Raw genomic sequence first — 17,858 nt, 5'->3', positions numbered from 1 at the left:
TTAGCCTCTTAGATAAAACCCTGACTATCTCTTCCTCTACCCTGTAGTTTGTATTTTAAGATGTGGGCTTAGTGGGTAGTGGGCTGCAGTAATAATTAAAAGAAAACCTATAGCCCATCAATTATATTTTAAAGAAAACTCTTAAATAAAATTATGTGGGGTATTACACTGGAGGTCTATGTGGGAGATCTAAAGCGTGAACTCAAGGTTCATGTGAGAGCAAATCTACATTAAAGAAGTGTGAGGGGTTCAGAGCTCAGATTGATAATTGTAGTTAGATTTACTACGAATTGGTATTCTTGACTGTAAATCTCAATTTGATATAGTAGATTATTCTCTTGGGATCATTCTCCCTAGGTTATTTTACCTTAAGACTAGTTTTTTTATTGGTTTTCCTGGGTCACCACATCTTGTGTTATTTAGTTTTCCAATGTGCTTGTTACGTGTGATGAATATTTAACTTAGATCTAAAAAATTAACCTAAGTAATTACTTGGCTAATAAATTAAGTTAAACATTGTGTTTTCCAAAAGTCTAAAAACTTACATAAACCTTCTCCATCTTGAAATTATTTTTGGGGAAAAATTGGTAATAAATGCCTCTACATAGTCACTAAACTTTTTGGCTTATTTCAAAGAAGCCATCACCTCCTAGCATTTTTTTTATTTTTATTTTTTTTTTGCTTTCAGATAAAATTCTACTTTAGCATAATCTAAGTATATATATGTGTGAAACTTGCTTTTAGAAACTGGAACTCCGGCCCTTAACCCTCCCCTAATCTACAAGAACTTGTACTTGTAAAGTGACTATCATGCTAAGGGTGCACAATGATACCTCCTTGCATTTTGATTATGTCACCATGACAAGCTAGTCAAAATTTAGTGCATAAATTATTGATTATATCGCTATGCCATAAATTATCTTATCAAACGATCGGCATGCTATTCAAAATTTAGTGTATAAATTATCTTTATCAAATGGTCTCCATAGCAGCCATAAAATATTGATTATGTCACAATGCCATACTAGTCAGAATTTAGTGCACGTAACGGGATTGTTTGTTTATGTTTTCCTTTAAACAATGTTTATTCAAATCTTTATCCTCTCAGAAAAATATTCAAATCTTTTACGTATTTGATCTGCCAAAATAGCCTATGAACAAATTAAGCACCCTATATATATAAATGAAAATTGCAACAAATGAGAAGTTAATAGAAAGTAAAGAAGATTTGAGACGATGAGTTTAAGGTTCTATTTCTGTTTCTTGGTTTTGTATGCAAGCATTAGTTTCTCAACCAAATGTTTTGGTAACATCTGCCTGCCAAAGGATCATGTTGCCTTCTTCATCTTCTGAGATTCAATAGTAGATGTTGGAAACAATAACTATATCACAACTTATCTCCAGACAAATTTTTTGCCTTATGGGGAAACCTTCTTCAAGTACCCCACTGGGAGAGCTTCCAATGGCCGTCTCATTCCAGATTTCATTGGTAAGATAATAGTTACTTATGTGTTCTTTTCCACTACGGCCTGATCAACTGTTGCTTAATTTGACTATTGAAGTATTGGTGCAGCTGAGAGAGCAAACTTGCCTCTAATTCCACCAAATCTATATCCGGGTTCTAATCGGTACATTGATGGGGCTAATTTTGCATCAATAGGAGCTGGTGTTCTTGCTGAAACTCGTCGAGGATTGGTACGTATTCTTTCTGATTATATGTAGGCTAATTAAAAATGAATGTTGTTAATTAGTATTTTCAAAAATGGAGTTCAATTAGGCTCAAAGTTTTGTTTAGTCCAATAGAGCCTCTATAACAACTATCCTGTTGATTAGAATCAATGTATCTGATTTAGGGGTTGCTGTCACGCCCCGAACTCATAAGGGTCCAAAGCATGAAAAACATCTCAAAGGTACCGGTAGATTTTTCTTTTTTGAACAATTCAATCCAAATTAATCATATCAAGTACCAACATCAAGAATTATCATAATAATTCCATTAGATATACTCCCAAAGTAAGTCAGAATTCTATGTAACAATTACAACGATCATTGACCACAAAAGAATGGAGGTTTGAATAAATACAATTGCATAACAATAACTTGTCTCATTAGTGAAAATAAAGTCATAATCACTATTAGATACAAAATAATTGAGTCAAGCCTACTTTAAGTTATACATCATCAATTATCTCCATCACAAAAGTTAGCCTCCATCAGCAGTTATTCTAACTGCTGCTAGCCACCAAAAAAGCTGTCTCAAAAGATTGTTGCTTACTCTGAAAAGTTTATAAAATAATGGGATGAGACAAAGCCAAATAAGTAGCAAAATTAATGGGGGTGGGGGAAATGCAAGTTTCATAACGATGAGCAATTTACAAAACATGTTATAATATGAGAATTTCCATTAGGATTATGCAAATCCGTTTTTCTTAATAAATTGACAAGAATGGTTAAAAGAATATAGCACCAAGCTTTCTCAAAATATTTCAACATGAAACTACATACTATTTATAGTGAGCTATCAAAATACCATTTCTAAAACCTAGAAATCCAATCCAAGGCCACATGACAAGCCGCCAGAAAGACGTTAGGTATGCCACAAAGATATCAAGTTATGCCACGAGGACATTAGTTATGCCACGAAGACATCAATCCACCACAAAGACGAGGTGCCAAGATACCAATGTCACAAAGACTACGGCATTTGGCTGGGTAATCACCGGGTAATCACATGTCGCAGCCCAAGGGTAAAAGCATAAAGAGCTCACAGTTTACATGAAATTAAAACACTATTCAATCTCAAGTAGTTTCACAAAAACCTTTGAAATACCCAATATATTCACAAGGTTGTCAATAATATTTTGCATCAACTTTCCCAATTATCAAAGCATCGTTAAATTTTGCAAATAATGCAATAAATCAATAAAATCCATTCTCAAGAATTTAATAAAAAATGCTAATATTTTCGATGCTAACAAATTATGCATTACCCTATATGCATTGCCAAATATGATGCCATTTTCACAAATAATCTCATACATTAAAGTTACATCGTAAAGCTTTCTAGGAAAATATAGTTTCCATAAACAACTTCCCAAAATGTGTTTAACCCAAAAATAATGCTTTATGCAACATGGTAATTTTTCAAAAATCCCATTAAAAACTACTTACCTTGTAACCCTCAAAAAGCTTAACTCTCCAAGTTCCAAAAGAGATTAACTAGAACCTAAACAATATCAGGCAAACCTATCACACTAAGCATAAAGCTTAACATTGCATCTAGCTATGAATTAGAAATTGCTAACTAAGATATTAATTAGGCAAGCCTAGCATTTAACCTCACAAATAATGTATTCCACTTCCAAAGTTTCTCAACAATTTCATTACAAGGCATAGACTCCAAATTATCATCATTTCATTCCAAGCTTCACCTTTACCATAAGAGACCCTAACACTATGAATTTCTTCCTCAATATACATGTCATTTTCAAGAGACCCATAAAACAACAACATATATAACAATACCCACCATTACAAACCCCAAATGTAAATCCTCCACTAGCTCTAAATACACAATAAAAATTAGATTTATCAACTATTTCACATTAGAAAGCCAAAACTCCCAAATCTTCACCACTTAGCTAACCACTATTGCAAAAATCATAAACCCACTTATCAAATACATCCACCAAGACCAAAACCCATACATAAAAACACATAAATATCACTTTTAATGCTCATAAATCACATGGGTATTATTATTAAAGCTTAGATAACATAACCTCAAGCAAAAACATATAAACCCACAAAAAGATTAGAAATTTTTTTACTTCAAATAGTAGAGGTGAGTGAGCCTTACCTTTTTTCTATGGAGTTTTCCGGTGATCTTGCCGGAAATATGGTGGTGGAAGTGGTGAGGAGTGGTATCGGCGGAAGAGGATGAGAGAGTGATAGCGTATGAGAGAAAATGAAAAGAAAAGGGAGGAAAAGAGTGAGCCGGCAAAGGAATAAGGTGGTAGTTGAAATGTGTGGCGGGAATTAAGGGGCTAGGTGGGTCACGTGTGACCCCTTAAAAAAATCTGATCCTTTTTTTTTTTTATAGCTGGGGCGTTACAGTTGCTATGAAATTATTCAATGCATCCATTGTAGTTTACTTTCCTCTCATATAAAGGAAGGAGAATCCCACATGTAGGTTGCACACATGAAATCTACATTTATGTGAAGGGAAAGTGCAGTACGTACAACAAGTGTATTAAATAATTTCTCGAGGTTGTCATGGTTTCTTTTGTTAGTATTTTTTATTAGGGTTCAAGCCCTGATTTGACCCAACAAATTGTATCGGAATCGCTCCGGTCAAACCTAGTAACAGACTATAGTGAATGGAGTGGCTATCAAAGAAGTATCTAGATTTCTGACTTTGGCCGGTATAATTGGCAGTTCCTCCCTCTAAATTCCGACTCTCTCCGTTCACTGCCTATAGTGAGTTTTCCTCCTTACAACCACCATAGGTCTCCTCTTTGCCTAGATTTTGTCCAACCTAGATTTCTCCCCCCTCACCTTTTTCATCGTTGGGCTTTTATATCTTTTGAGTTTTGGTCATTTGGGTTGTTAGAACAATTTGTGTAAGATTATTCTTGTTTCCATGTTTAAGTTGTTTATATCTATACTTTGATTTATCAGGAAATATATAAGAAAGGAGGAAGAAAATACGTGTTCCTAGGCTTGCCACCTGCGGGATGTGCCCCATATATAAAAGCACAAATACCAGGAAACACAGGTGCATGCATGGAGGAGCTTACAACACTAGTAAAACTACACAACAAAGCATTCTCTGAAGTCCTCCCGAAGCTAGAGAGCCAACTCAAAGGATTTAAATATTCACTGGCCGATTTCTATTCAGTTTTTATTGAAAGAATAAATAGTCCGTCAAAATATGGTATGTCATATTGTCCTTAGCTTTCATAGCACATTATGTATTTTATTATTGTTGTACTCAATATTTTAGTTTTATCATAGACAATTAGCACCATTGTTTTAATTATGTTTGGAAGGTTTTACGGAAGGGAAGATTGCATGTTGCGGAAGTGGTCCATATAGGGGAATTCCAAGTTGTGGAGAAAGATCCAATGAGTACGAATTATGTGAGAAACTTAGTGATTTTTTGTTTTTTGACTCTGTTCATCCTACCGAAAAGGCCTACCAACAATTTGCAGTGTTAATTTGGAGCGGAACTCCCAATATCACGGGTTCTTACAATCTCAAAGCATTGTTTGAACAATGATGTATTTAGATTAAATAATAGTGCAATAAAAATGTTCTAGGTATTTATAGACTGTATTTAGATTAATTAATAGTGCAATAAAAATGTACAAGCTTATTTATAGACTGAATTTAATAAATTACTATTTTTAATAATTCAAATCGTTTGATTATATACTCTCAACATTTGGACAGTGCATTATTTCAACTAATGCGTCTCTTGTTTGCCTTTGGATTTTGTAACCAAGCAAAGTCTCTAGCACCAACATTGAAAATCTTATTGGTGTTTTTATGTGAAACTATTGCAAATCAATTACATCAATCAAATGAATGCTGTGGTGTAGGTCACGTACTGGAATTCATGTAAAGGAGGTAGTCACAGACTGAAGATTTGTGCATCAAAAGAAAGAAGGTTACTACAATATTAAGTTCAATTGGGTATTGGAGTGAATGTTTAACTGTATGTTGGTATTTTGGGATAGACAAGGATAGTGGTAAGATTTCTTATATTTGTAACCGTTTGATTATTGATTAGTGGATTCTCGGGAGTAGTAATCTTAAATTCATCGGGTGGCGTTTTCCCCATTTGTCAACAAATTACTATGTCAATTTAATTTTTGATACGTTTAGTTTATTTGGTGATTTGTTGGTGCCTCCACAATTTGCATGTAATTTGACCTAATTAATCAACTTGAGTAATTGAATTAATTAACCAGGGTCAAGCTATCTTAACCTAACACAGTTTAAGGTTGTAACAAATTCATTCAACTATTTCATTTCTAACATGAAATTAACCTTCTCCAACTTGAAATTATTTTTGATGGACAATTGGTAATAAATGTCTTTCTATACTCACTAAACTTTTTGTCTATCTATATATTTAGAGTGATCATAATGCCAATGGTGCATGGTGGTACCTCTTAGCATTTTGATTATGTTGCCATGCCATACTAGTCAAAATTTAGAGCATAAATTATTGATTATGTCGCTATACCATAAATTGTCTTATCAAACGGTCTGCTTAGCGGCCATAAATTATTGATTATGTCGGTGTGCCATCAAATATCTTATCAAACGATTTGCATGCTAGTCAAAATTTAGTGCATCAATTATCTTTGGCAAACGGTTTCCATAGCTAAGCTAACATAAAATATTGATTTTGTCGCCATGCCATACTAATCAAGATTTAGTGCATGTAACGGGATTGTTTGTTTATGTTTGTTTTTAAACAATGTTTATTCAAATATTTTACGTATTGGATCTGCTAATCCAGCCTATCATGAAAGTCAACGGAAGCAATTTTGTCACCTAATGAACAAATTAAGCAACCTATATATATATATATATATATAAATGAAAATTGCAACAAAAAGTCCAATAGAAAGTAAAGAAGATTTGAGATGAGGAGTTTAAGGTTCTATTTCTGTTTCTTGGCTCTGTATGCAAGCATTAGTTTCCCAACCAAATGTTTTGGTAACATCTGCCTGCCAAAGGATCATGTTGCCTTCTTCATCTTCGGGGATTCAATAGTAGATGTTGGAAACAATAACTATATCACAACTAATCTCCAGGCAAATTTTTTGCCTTATGGGGAAACCTTCTTCCAGTACCCTACTGGGAGAGCTTCCAATGGCCGTCTCATTCCAGATTTCATTGGTAAGATATAGTTATGTGTTCTTTTCGTTTCGGCCTGAACTGTTGCTTAATTTGACAATTGAGGTATTGGTGCAGCTGAGAAAGCAAACTTGCCTCTAATTCAACCATATCTATATCCGGGTTATGATCAGTACGTTGATGGGGCTAACTTTGCATCAATAGGAGCTGGCGTTCTTGCTGAAACTCGTCGTGGATTGGTACGTATTCTATCTGATTATATGCAGGCTAATTAAAAATGAATGTTAATTAGTATTTTCATAAATGGAGTTCAATTAGGTTCAAAGTTCTGCTTAGTCCATCGATCTATAACAAGATAACAACTATTCTGTTGATTAGAATCAATGTAACTGATTTAATTAGGGACTGCTGTGAAATTATTCAATGCATCCACTGTAGTTTACTTTCCTCTCATATAAAGGAAAGGGAATCCCACATGTAGGTCTCACACATGAAACTTACATTTATGTGAAAAGAAAGTGCAGTAAGTACAACAAGTGCATAAAATAATTTCTCGAGGTTTTCATGGTTTCTTCTGTTAGTATATTTTATTAGGGTTGTTTAAGCCTCGATTTGACCCAACAAATTGTACCGGAACCGCTCCAATCAAACCTAGCAACAGAACTACTACTAGTGAATGGAGTGGCCGTCAAAGAATAGTATCTAGGTTTCTGACTTCGGCCGGTATGGTTGTTGGTTCCTCCCTCTAAATTCTGACTCCCTCTATTCACTGCCTATAGTGAGTTTTCCTCCTTACAACCACCATAGGTCTCCTCTTTGCCTAGACTTTGTTCAACCTAGATTTCTCATTCTCCCCCTCACCTTTTCATCGTTGGGTTTTTAGATCTATTGAGTTTTGGTCATTTGGGTTGGTAGATCTATAGAGTTTTGGTTGTTGGGTTCTTAGATTTGTTTATTTTTCCTAAAGATCAAGGCAGTCGACAGCCAAGCCAACCCAAACCGCCACCAACACAATCAGAATTCTGATTAAACGATATGGTCGTGGTTTGCCTTCTAAGGTTCTTGATGAGGTCACATGGCTCAAAAACCTCCTCCCACACCACTCTGCCGAACCAAGTTTAGCACTATTTTTTAATAGGGAAACACTTTAGCACAATTACTTCAAAATAAAAAAACTTAGGAACAATTTCTTAAATGCAGTACATTATATATCCCAACTAAATTCAAACACATGATTGCACAAGCTAATGAAGCACAAACAACATATTCTTTTATTTAAGCACGATTATATTCAGTACAACAATATGTTTGAATTATTAAATTTAGTTGAAGAACCTAACCTACTTGAATTATTAAATATGTTTAATATACTACCCAAGTTCATATCAATGCATTGGCCTAGAAGGCATTTGTTCATGCTTGGACTTGGACACTTCGCTCACAAAATAAAAGCTCTCTTCATTATCTATTTATCATATTTTGACATATAGATTATGTTCTTATGACATTTCTAATATTTTCTTACTTGCCTTTTGTTCTTTCCCCCTCATTATCAGGTGATAGACTTGAACACTCAACTCAATTATTTCAAGAACATGGAGACTCTGTTAAAGCATAAACTAGGTGAAGAAGAAGCGAAGACATTGCTGGTTAAGGCTGTTTACTTAATATGCATTGGAAACAACGATTACTTTGTCCCCTTCACTACAAACTCCAGCGTCCTTAAATCCTACTCTCCAGAAAAATACGTAGATATGGTGATTGGAAACTTGACAACTGCGATCAAAGTAATAGCAATTACTGTTTATAGAATAACTAGAACAATTTGTGTAAGATTATTCTTGTCTCCATTTATAAGTTGGTTATAACTATACTTTGATTTATCAGGAAATATACAAGAAAGGAGGAAGAAAGTACGTGTTCCTAGGCTTGCCACCTTTGGGTTGTGTCCCATATATAAAAGCACAAATACCAGGAAACACAGGTGCATGCATGGAGGAGCTTACAACACTAGTAAAACTACACAACAAAGAACTTTCTAAAGTCCTCCCGAAGCTAGAGAGCCAACTCAAAGGATTCAAATATTCACTGGCCGATTTCTATTCATTTTGTACTGAAAGAATAAATAGTCCATCAAAATATGGTATGTCACATTGTCCTTAACTTTCATAGTACATTATGTATTTTATTATTGTTGCACTCAATATTTTAGGTTTATCATAGACAATTAGCACCATTGTTTTAATTATGTTTGGAAGGTTTTACGGAAGGGAAGATTTCATGTTGCGGAAGTGGTTCATATAGGGGAATTCCAAGCTGTGGAGAAAGATCCAATGAGTATGAATTATGTGAGAAAGTTAGTGACTTTTTGTTTTTTGACTCTGTTCATCCTACCGAAAAGGCCTACCAACAATTTGCAGAGTTAATTTGGAGTGGAACTCCCAATATAACAGGTCCTTACAATCTCAAAGCATTGTTTGAACACTGATGTATTTAGATTAATTAATAGTGCAATAAAAATGTTCGAGCTTATTTATGGACTGAATTTAATAAATTACTATTTTTAATAATTCAAATTGTTTGATTATATACACTCGATCAACATTTGGAAAGTGCATTATTTCAATGTGAATAATTTTTACTTAAACCTGTTTAATATTTCATTTGTCTCGAAAATAGAACTTTTATTTCCAACTTTGTTATGAACGAGTCTGGTATACGTAATCCCACTTTTCATTAAGGAAAATGTTTTTATTGAGACCGATTGGATGCTAGCAAGACCATTCCTCTTTTAAAATTAAAACGCAAGCCATGACAAGAGTATCTCAAATTATGTTTGCAAAAAGTATACCCTGTAAAACCGAATTTCATTAAAATTAAACTTATTAGTGATGATTAAAATAATAATTTTACAAAATTATTGGAACTTTTGGTTATTTAGTTTTTTTTTTAATTAAATTAATTTTTTAAATTTTTTTAAAAAAATTAAAAAACAGCAAGAATTAACACTTCTTGATAGGCCAGGAATATATTGACCCTTTGGGTAAATTAACCAATTAATTTGCTAAATAAATTAATTAATTAAATTAATTTAACATGCAATAACGTGGTAGGTCAAACAAATCACTAAATAACTAATGCAGCGGAAAATAATTTGACACGGATGATGTGTTTACAAATGGAAAAAACCACCGAAGTAAAACCCTACTGGGAGAACTTAAGATCACCACTTTCGAGAATCCACTATTATCAAAACTAACTTTTTAACCCGCACTATGTGTGGGAACCTTTTATTTACATTTATTAGAAAAGAATTTTTTTTAATAATATTTAAATACACTTTTACCACATACTAAACACCCAAAGCATCTCCATTTACAAATCTAATTACAAACACCATAGACAGATACCAAAAACTAATTTAACCCAAATCTAATACAAATACTCAAAACAAAATTTATTTAAAACCCATTAAAACCAAATCTAACTCAATTATCTAAATCTAAAACAATCCAACCAAGTGCATTTGAAGATGCAGATTCAGCATCAACTAACTTTTTTTTTCTTTAGAATTCCAATGTGCCTCTACATTGCTTTTTGTGTGGTTATGTGCTCAATGCTCATTTCATATCTGTTAGGACATATGTGGTTTACTTGTTAAGAACACATGCCATTTTTTGTGTAATTAGCTAATCCTTTGACAAAATGCACTTTACTTGTATTTGGGTAGATTTAGGATGTTTTTAATACTTCAAGAAACAAGGTTTCAAAATCAAGTGTTAAAGCCATGCAAATCTGTACAAGAAACAAGCTAAAGAAGTGTCTATCATTAAAGCTCGACAGCTAGCATCTATCAAGTTTAAGAAGTTGTTCTAGCCCTGTGGCTAGATAGCTGCTCGACAGCTTCTCGACACTTGCTATCTGTCGAGGTTTAAGAAAAACAGAATTTCAGATCTGTTTTCTTCCAATCTGTGGATATGTCTTTGGGCCTTCTTTTCTTATAACCCTAGACATATAAAAGGATTATTTTAAGTGCCGTATCTGGTGACATAGCTGAAAGCACAAGTTGCACAAGTATTGAGCAAAGTCTGTTCAAGCAATTTGTGACCGAAGACAAAGTTTGTCCTAGTTCATCTCTATTGTGAAGAAGCTGTTGTGTTTGTGCACCATAGGATTTTGTAACCAAGCATCTTCTTGATCTTCATCGTGTGGATGAACTGAAGAATTTTGCAACCAACATCTTTCTCAAGTTGGTGATTGAAGTCGCGTATTGGGATCCGTGCAATTGGTTAATCACGTACTGGAAGCCGTGCATCAAAAGGAGAGATTGTCACTACAGAACAAGTCCAATTGGGTATTAGGGTAAGGGTTTAACTGTAGGTTGGTAGAAGGTACTGTGATTCATTTACTTGCAACCGCTTGTTTTGATAATAGTGGATTCCTGTGAATGGTGACCTTAAAATCACCCCGTGGGGTTTTTGCCTTGGAGTTTTTCTCCATTCGTAAACAAATCACCGTGTCAATTTATTTTTCGCTACACTTTAGCTTATTGGTGATTTGTTTGTGCTACCATACGTTTGCATGTTAAATTGGTTAATTAATTAAACTTGACTAATTAATCAATTAATCCATCACAAAGGGTCAATACGTTTTTAGCCTATCAATATCTCAGTTGTTCTTTTTGTTCCTGCTCCCTTCCGATTGGTCAAATATCGTTTCCCTTTTTTATTTTCCACCTATCATGTCCCTTTTGTGAGGAATAAATATAGACTTTTGTAGATTCCGTTTAACCCCAACATTTATATGCTGCACAAAGTAAATACATCTTAGATGCTTGATAAGAAACTATAAAATATATATATATATATATATATATATATATATATATATATATATATAAAATCATAAATTCATATAAACCACAAGGTTTGATCATAATCTATGTTTTGTTTAAGCGCCCTGAGGACATAAATTTTCTCAACCTCATTAATTTTAGACACATATTCTCCATACTCTATCCATTCAATAGATGGTTAATTCAATTTCACAACTCCTACTAAACCATACTAACTAACAAAGAAAAAAAATTCCAATTGAAGCCTAAACTTATATGCATTTTTTTAATGCATAACATACATATTGACCAAAAAAACTACACAAAACATATTATTTATAAACCAAATTATTAGTTGTATGTTAATGGACAAAGTAAATGCTAATTTTGAGATTTTGCTGACAAATTATATATGAGCACTTTTAGCTTCTATTCAAATGCAAGTTCAGTTACAATAATGATTTCTTAATTCTTTACTATAAGTGGCTAAAGTAATATTCTAACAAAAATTAAGCAGAGATATTGAAGAAAGAATCTTGTGCTCAATCTGCTAACATCTATCTAATCTTTCTTTAAAACAAAAAAGAGGGGTGAGAAGGCAAAGCATGGAACTAAGCAACAGACTAAGGAGAGTATACATCACAACCTTCCCATTGTGGTTAGGAAACTATTACCATGTCCAAATATCTAGTGTGTTAAGGCTTAGAAATATTTATATGGAATTTATATATGTATTACAGAGGTTAAGACTTAAGTTTACATATTTTCAGTCAAATTTTAAGAGTAGAGTTTCTTCTCTATAATAGATCTAATTCAATATTAAAAGGCGAAAATAATTTTTTACAGCAGAGAACATGTGTAAAGGAATTACATATAACATAAGCAAATTGAAGATGACATGGGAAATTGTGCATATTTAAGATCTATATGTAGCATTTGCCATAAAGCAATTAATTTATTCTATTGGCATCCTATATAACCCCTTAAGAGATCAAGATGACATATGAGAGATCTCCAGTTACCCTTAACAAAACAAAAAAATCATGAGAAAGCAAACAAATAATAGTAACAATTACATAGCTTTGAAAAACAAATTTGTAGATTTTACAGTGAATTATCTGTATGTAAGCCTTCTTAACAATCACCTATTCTAGAAAAACGAACATCGATTACCCAAATACTCAAAAGAACACCAAATCTAACACAAATATGCAAAACCAAACCAATTCTAAACCAAATACCTTAGTATATAAACCCAAATCTAAAATATCAAACCTAAATTAAAGCCAATCTGGCCAAAATACTCAGGCTAAAAGGGATTTTAAAAAGGGACCTTTCAGAAACAGCAGACCCAAAAAAATACAATTTTAAAATAAAACTTTGGTGTGGTTTTGATTATTAACGATTTGCCTTTTGAGTGATGGAGCAAATCTTCATCTTACTCTGAATGAGAAGGAAAATTCAAAATCAAAAAGGCCCAAATATGCAAAATCGGTTCTAGATACCTAAAACCAATTTATGCCAAGCCAGCTAACCTAAACAAGACTTCTAACCAAAATCCCTTAATCAAAACTAAATCTAATCCATCTATTTAAACTAATTAAACAAAACCATTCATAACCCAAAAGCCTAAATCATAACCAATCAACCAAGAAATTTCACTAAAGATGACCCATACCCATTCTTTGAATTTATCATCCTATTCTTTCATTCTTCAACAAAATTAAAAAATTAAAGAATTGAAAAGCCTTCCCTCCATAGAGATTCACATTACTACTTATATAGATTAAGGGGAAATTCTTAATTTACTTTTTCATTCCCACTTGATTTGTATTGCTTATAACTTTGTCTAGAATAATCTCCTTCTCTATTTCAATATTCGAAGTGCCCGAACGAGACTAAGACTCACTTAAGTTCTTTAAATCCGCTCCTCTATTTTAACCCAACCACCATAGATAGATAAATACGAAAAAATTAACACAAATAACTAAACTAAAATCACTTTTACTCAAATACCTTAATCAAAACTAAATATAACCTAAAGACCCAAACTGAAACCAATCCAAACAAATATAAAAAAAAAAAAAAAAAACTTGATCATATTTAATGCACAAACTAAAAAGCTAAGTGAAAAACATAACTTAAAGACCTAAATCGAAACTACCCAAACAAATATCAAATTCTGATCTTATTTAATGGTCAAACTTAAAAGTGAGGAGAAAAAATTATTGGTAGTGGGTCTAGCATGATAGTGGCAAGAGGTTTGATGTTAGTGTGAAGACAGCCAAATGCTGACTCTATTCTCTATTTATTTGTTTAGTAATCAGGCAGTAGTAACAAATGAAATAGAAATTCATTTAAAAATAAATGCAACATAAGATAAATGAAGCAATTCTGACCTTTCAAATTAATTCAATAACTCGTGTTGAAGCATAATAAATGGTCTTATCAGTGAGAGAGCCCTTTGCAGCATTAAATAGTTGGGAATGAGAAATTAAAGACATTACATAAACTGAAAAAAGACTATGCAATTTGTTTCTTCAATAGCAAACTACTAAGTTCATTTTTATATGCATATAATTTAGTAATTCGTAACAGTACTATAACATTTTAGTAAAGTTGATGCTCTTCTTCTTCATTTAATATTCATAATAGAAATAAACATGATAGGGAATGAAATTTTCTTTTTTTAAAACCCCTATAAAAAAAAAAAAAAAAAAAAAAATTTCTTTGCTAACTGAATCACATTAAAAGTTTTTTTTTTTAACGATCTTCATCAATATCTATTAATGATTTTTTTTTTCACTTTTCATTTCTAAATTTTGAATCAAATTGTAAAGTAATAACATATTCTACTGCAATAATGTTATTATATGATTTTCTTCTGCAATTGAATATTAAACATATAAATATGTGAAGGCATTTATCTGAAACCATTCAAGTAAATAATATTATAACCACTTAATATATTTCACCTAGATTAACTATTATTTACTAAAGTGTCAAAAGGTCAAAAAGGCTTTACCCAGATTTTTTATTGTGACAAATACTATTTTAAAAGATGATGTTTTCCGTTATTATTTTGTTCGAAAATTAGTTTGAAGAGATATTTTTTTTTTCAAAAATAGAGTCACACTGAGAGTTTAAACATCCTAGAAAATAATTTCGAATTGACACCACAAATATTCACTCTGCAATTTGAAATCATTTCAAAAACATTAAACAAAATATGTCCTAGAACTAATTTAAAATAGATAAAAACTGAATAGAACATTGTTAACAATTAGTCATATGCAATAGAAAATTTTAAGAACTTAACACAACTAATTTTTCCTATAATTTTAACCCAACATGAGATAAAAACATGCATAAAAGGAAATAACAATAAGAAATGTAGAAACAATAACTGTAGTAGTAAGTATATGACAAATTGACAAAAAAATTCAAATTAAAAAAATCAAACTTCTTCAATCTCCCTCTCGCTCTCTAATGGAAGGAGATGTCTGTTATTCTATCCTCTAAGAGTATAGTTTAAGGGGAAAAAGTAAAAAAGGAAGACAAATTTTGAATCAAAATCAATTCAATTAAATACCCAAACCTAAGACTAAATCAACTCAAACGTTTAAAGCAATACTTCAAAAAAAATTACCAATAAAGGTTTTTGCTCTTTCCGAATAACGAACTCTTGTTCTCTCTTATTTCTCTGTTTTTGCCCTCTCCAAACCTAAATCATATATAACCCCAAATTTCAAAAAATCAAATCAAAACCTAATATAACCCAAATACCTAAATAAAAATCAATCCAACCAAATTTCTCAAAACTAATTCATATTTCATACCCATACCCAGATCTAAGAAAGAATGAAAAAAAGGAAAACTTACTGGTGGTAGTTCTCTCATCGTCTGTCTCCTTCTCATCTCTGTATCGCAAGGTTTATGTTTTCCTCCTTCTCTATCTTTGTATCATAAGCATCGGTTTTAAGAAAATCAAAAGGAAGCGAAAGAGGAGAGAGTATCCGAAAGAGGAGAAACGGAAGTTAAAGGGTTTTAAGGTGTGCATTTTTTTTTTTTTTTTGGATAGGCGGTTTGATGTTTTTATAGATGAAATGAGCCTCACCAAATGCATTGTACGGTATTTTAAAGATTAAACTGTAAACGTGGCAACATTTTAAGTGGCCTTTTTACCTAACGTGGTAGCACCTCCTTAAAGGCTTCTACTTTATATATGGTATTAGACAAGCAATTACAAGTAAAGGAATCCCAGTACCTTATACCAACCTGCAGTTAAACCCTTACCTCAATACACAATTAGACTTGCAATGTAGTGAGAATCTCTCATCTCAATGCACGGCTCTTAGTACGTGACTAACCAATCGATGTGTGGATCCTAGTACGTGGCTTACTCACCAACTTGAGAAAAATATTAGCTGCAAAATTCTTCAATTCATCAACACGATGAAGATCAAGAAGTCTTGGTTACAAAACCTTTCGATGTACAAACACAGCAGCTTCTTCAAGAAAAAGATGAACTAGGGCAAATTGTCTCTGGTCACAATTTGAGTGAATAATCACTTTGCATCAAGTTGCATCCAGTTGTGTCACCCTAGACGGTCCTTAAAATAATCCTTATATATGTCTAGGGTTATGAGAAAAGAAACCCTACACAAATAGCTTGGATATGTGTGAAAAATAGATATGGAAATCTGATTTTCGTAATTCTCGATAGATAGACTATATGTTGAGAGGCTGTCAAGCTTCAGGCTAAAAGCTTCTTTTAAAGCTCGATAAATAAAATTTGTCAAGCTTTAAAATACAGCACTTCTTCACTTATTTCTTGAACAGATTTGCATGGTTTTAACTCTTGACTTGTACACTATGTAGCTTGAAGACTTAAACCACCCTAGATCAACCCAATTCTAAATGACATATGTTCATATCGATTTCCACATGTCCTAACAATCTCCTCCTTTGGCAATCCGTGACAAAACCACAACAAACAAATGAAATATGAGAGAAGTCATAATCACTCAACTCGTACTCACTTGTTGAATACAATAAAGTCTAATCTTAACACAAACTCTTGAAAAACTTTGCAAGAAGAGAGTTCGTGGCATGATCGATTTTGACAACCTGTATTTTTGAAAGCATCTTAGTGTGAAATAGAAATTAAAAGACTGTTACATAAGAATCATGTGTATAAAGAGAGAAGAAACAACACATGGAAAGATAGGTGAAAGCGATAACAACATCATCATCATATATATATATATATATATATATATATATATATATATATATATCAATGATAAATAAAATGTTTGCTATCACTAAAAGAAAGAAAAGAAAAGTACATATAAGCCTCACTACATCCCTCAAACGAAACAACACTCCCGGTAACAAAAAGGCTTGTGCTAACTTTCCCCCTAGATACATGACTAATCTCATACCCAAAAATACTCCTCATTTTTGTCATGAATGACAAATGGCAAGTCACTATGAAGCAGTCATCTCCTTATCATCGGAAGAGCTAACATCCTCATCCTCATCCTCATCATCACCGGAACCATCATCATCGTCCTCATCCTCGAAAGCGTGTGGAGATGAAGAGGGAGAAGCAATGAAACCACCCAACTGAGCCTGACGTTGTGCAATACGACTCACACAAGTGTTCACCTGACAGAGCTTATCACTGAGAGTGTCAAGGCAAGCATCCATGCGCTCAAGCTAAGCCATAATGGCCTCAAGATTCACACCACCCGCAGAAGAAGAAAGAGCGGAGGTGGATGGAGGAGTTGCCGTCTCAGTCTGTGGCATGCATGATGGGGAAATGATCAGACTCGGGATAGGAAACAGGAAAGTGGTGAATGGTCCTCATGATAGCAGAAGGAAAGATAAGCATATCACGGGTCGCCGTATCCTTATAGACATCTATAAGGAAGAGAATGAAATGAGAGGGAAAGTCTATAGAGAAGTCCTCAAAGAGGGACAAAAAAAAAGCGAGCACAAGGTTTAGTAATAGAATTATAGTGAGACAAGGGATGTAGAACAAATGTCATCACCATATTCAAGAACCTCGGACCTTTTGCAAAGCCTGAGCATGAGGTGTTTTGACGCTCACCCCATAAAGAAGGTGTCTCACAAAAGAGAGACA

The 17,858-nt window shown here is 33.0% G+C and overlaps 1 protein-coding gene and 1 pseudogene across 2 annotated transcripts; both read left to right on the top strand.

Moving 5' to 3' along the window:
- Window positions 1-1,236: 1,236 nt before the first annotated feature.
- LOC142616875 (GDSL esterase/lipase 1-like) lies at window positions 1,237-5,640 on the top strand (annotated as a pseudogene).
- A 1,003-nt stretch (window positions 5,641-6,643) lies between these two features.
- On the top strand, window positions 6,644-9,445 carry LOC142617683 (GDSL esterase/lipase 1-like). 2 transcript variants are annotated; one of them, XM_075790635.1, is made up of 5 exons: window positions 6,644-6,915; window positions 6,991-7,112; window positions 8,430-8,630; window positions 8,761-9,016; window positions 9,132-9,445. In XM_075790635.1, exons 1-5 carry the CDS (start codon window positions 6,660-6,662, stop codon window positions 9,359-9,361), a joined length of 1,065 nt encoding a protein of 354 aa, XP_075646750.1. In that variant the 5' UTR covers window positions 6,644-6,659; the 3' UTR covers window positions 9,362-9,445. The 2 variants fall into 2 exon arrangements, with proteins under 2 accessions (XP_075646750.1, XP_075646749.1); XM_075790634.1 differs by having other exon boundaries at window positions 8,430-8,660; window positions 9,132-9,444.
- The last annotated feature ends 8,413 nt before the right edge of the window (window positions 9,446-17,858 follow it).

The sequence above is a fragment of the Castanea sativa genome, chromosome 11, assembly GCF_040712315.1.
Source record: "Castanea sativa cultivar Marrone di Chiusa Pesio chromosome 11, ASM4071231v1".
Lineage (NCBI taxonomy): Eukaryota > Viridiplantae > Streptophyta > Magnoliopsida > Fagales > Fagaceae > Castanea > Castanea sativa.
Note: the sequence above shows the minus strand (reverse complement) of the source record. Positions and strands in the feature narration are given on the sequence as shown.

Coding starts and splice junctions, on each gene's coding strand:
- LOC142617683 (XM_075790634.1), top strand. CDS start 6,660: ATGAGGAGTTTAAGGTTCTATTTCTGTTTCTTGGCTCTGTATGCAAGC. Junction 6,916..6,990: donor TCTCATTCCAGATTTCATTG/GTAAGATATAGT, acceptor GTATTGGTGCAG/CTGAGAAAGCAAACTTGCCT. Junction 9,017..9,131: donor AAATAGTCCATCAAAATATG/GTATGTCACATT, acceptor TATGTTTGGAAG/GTTTTACGGAAGGGAAGATT.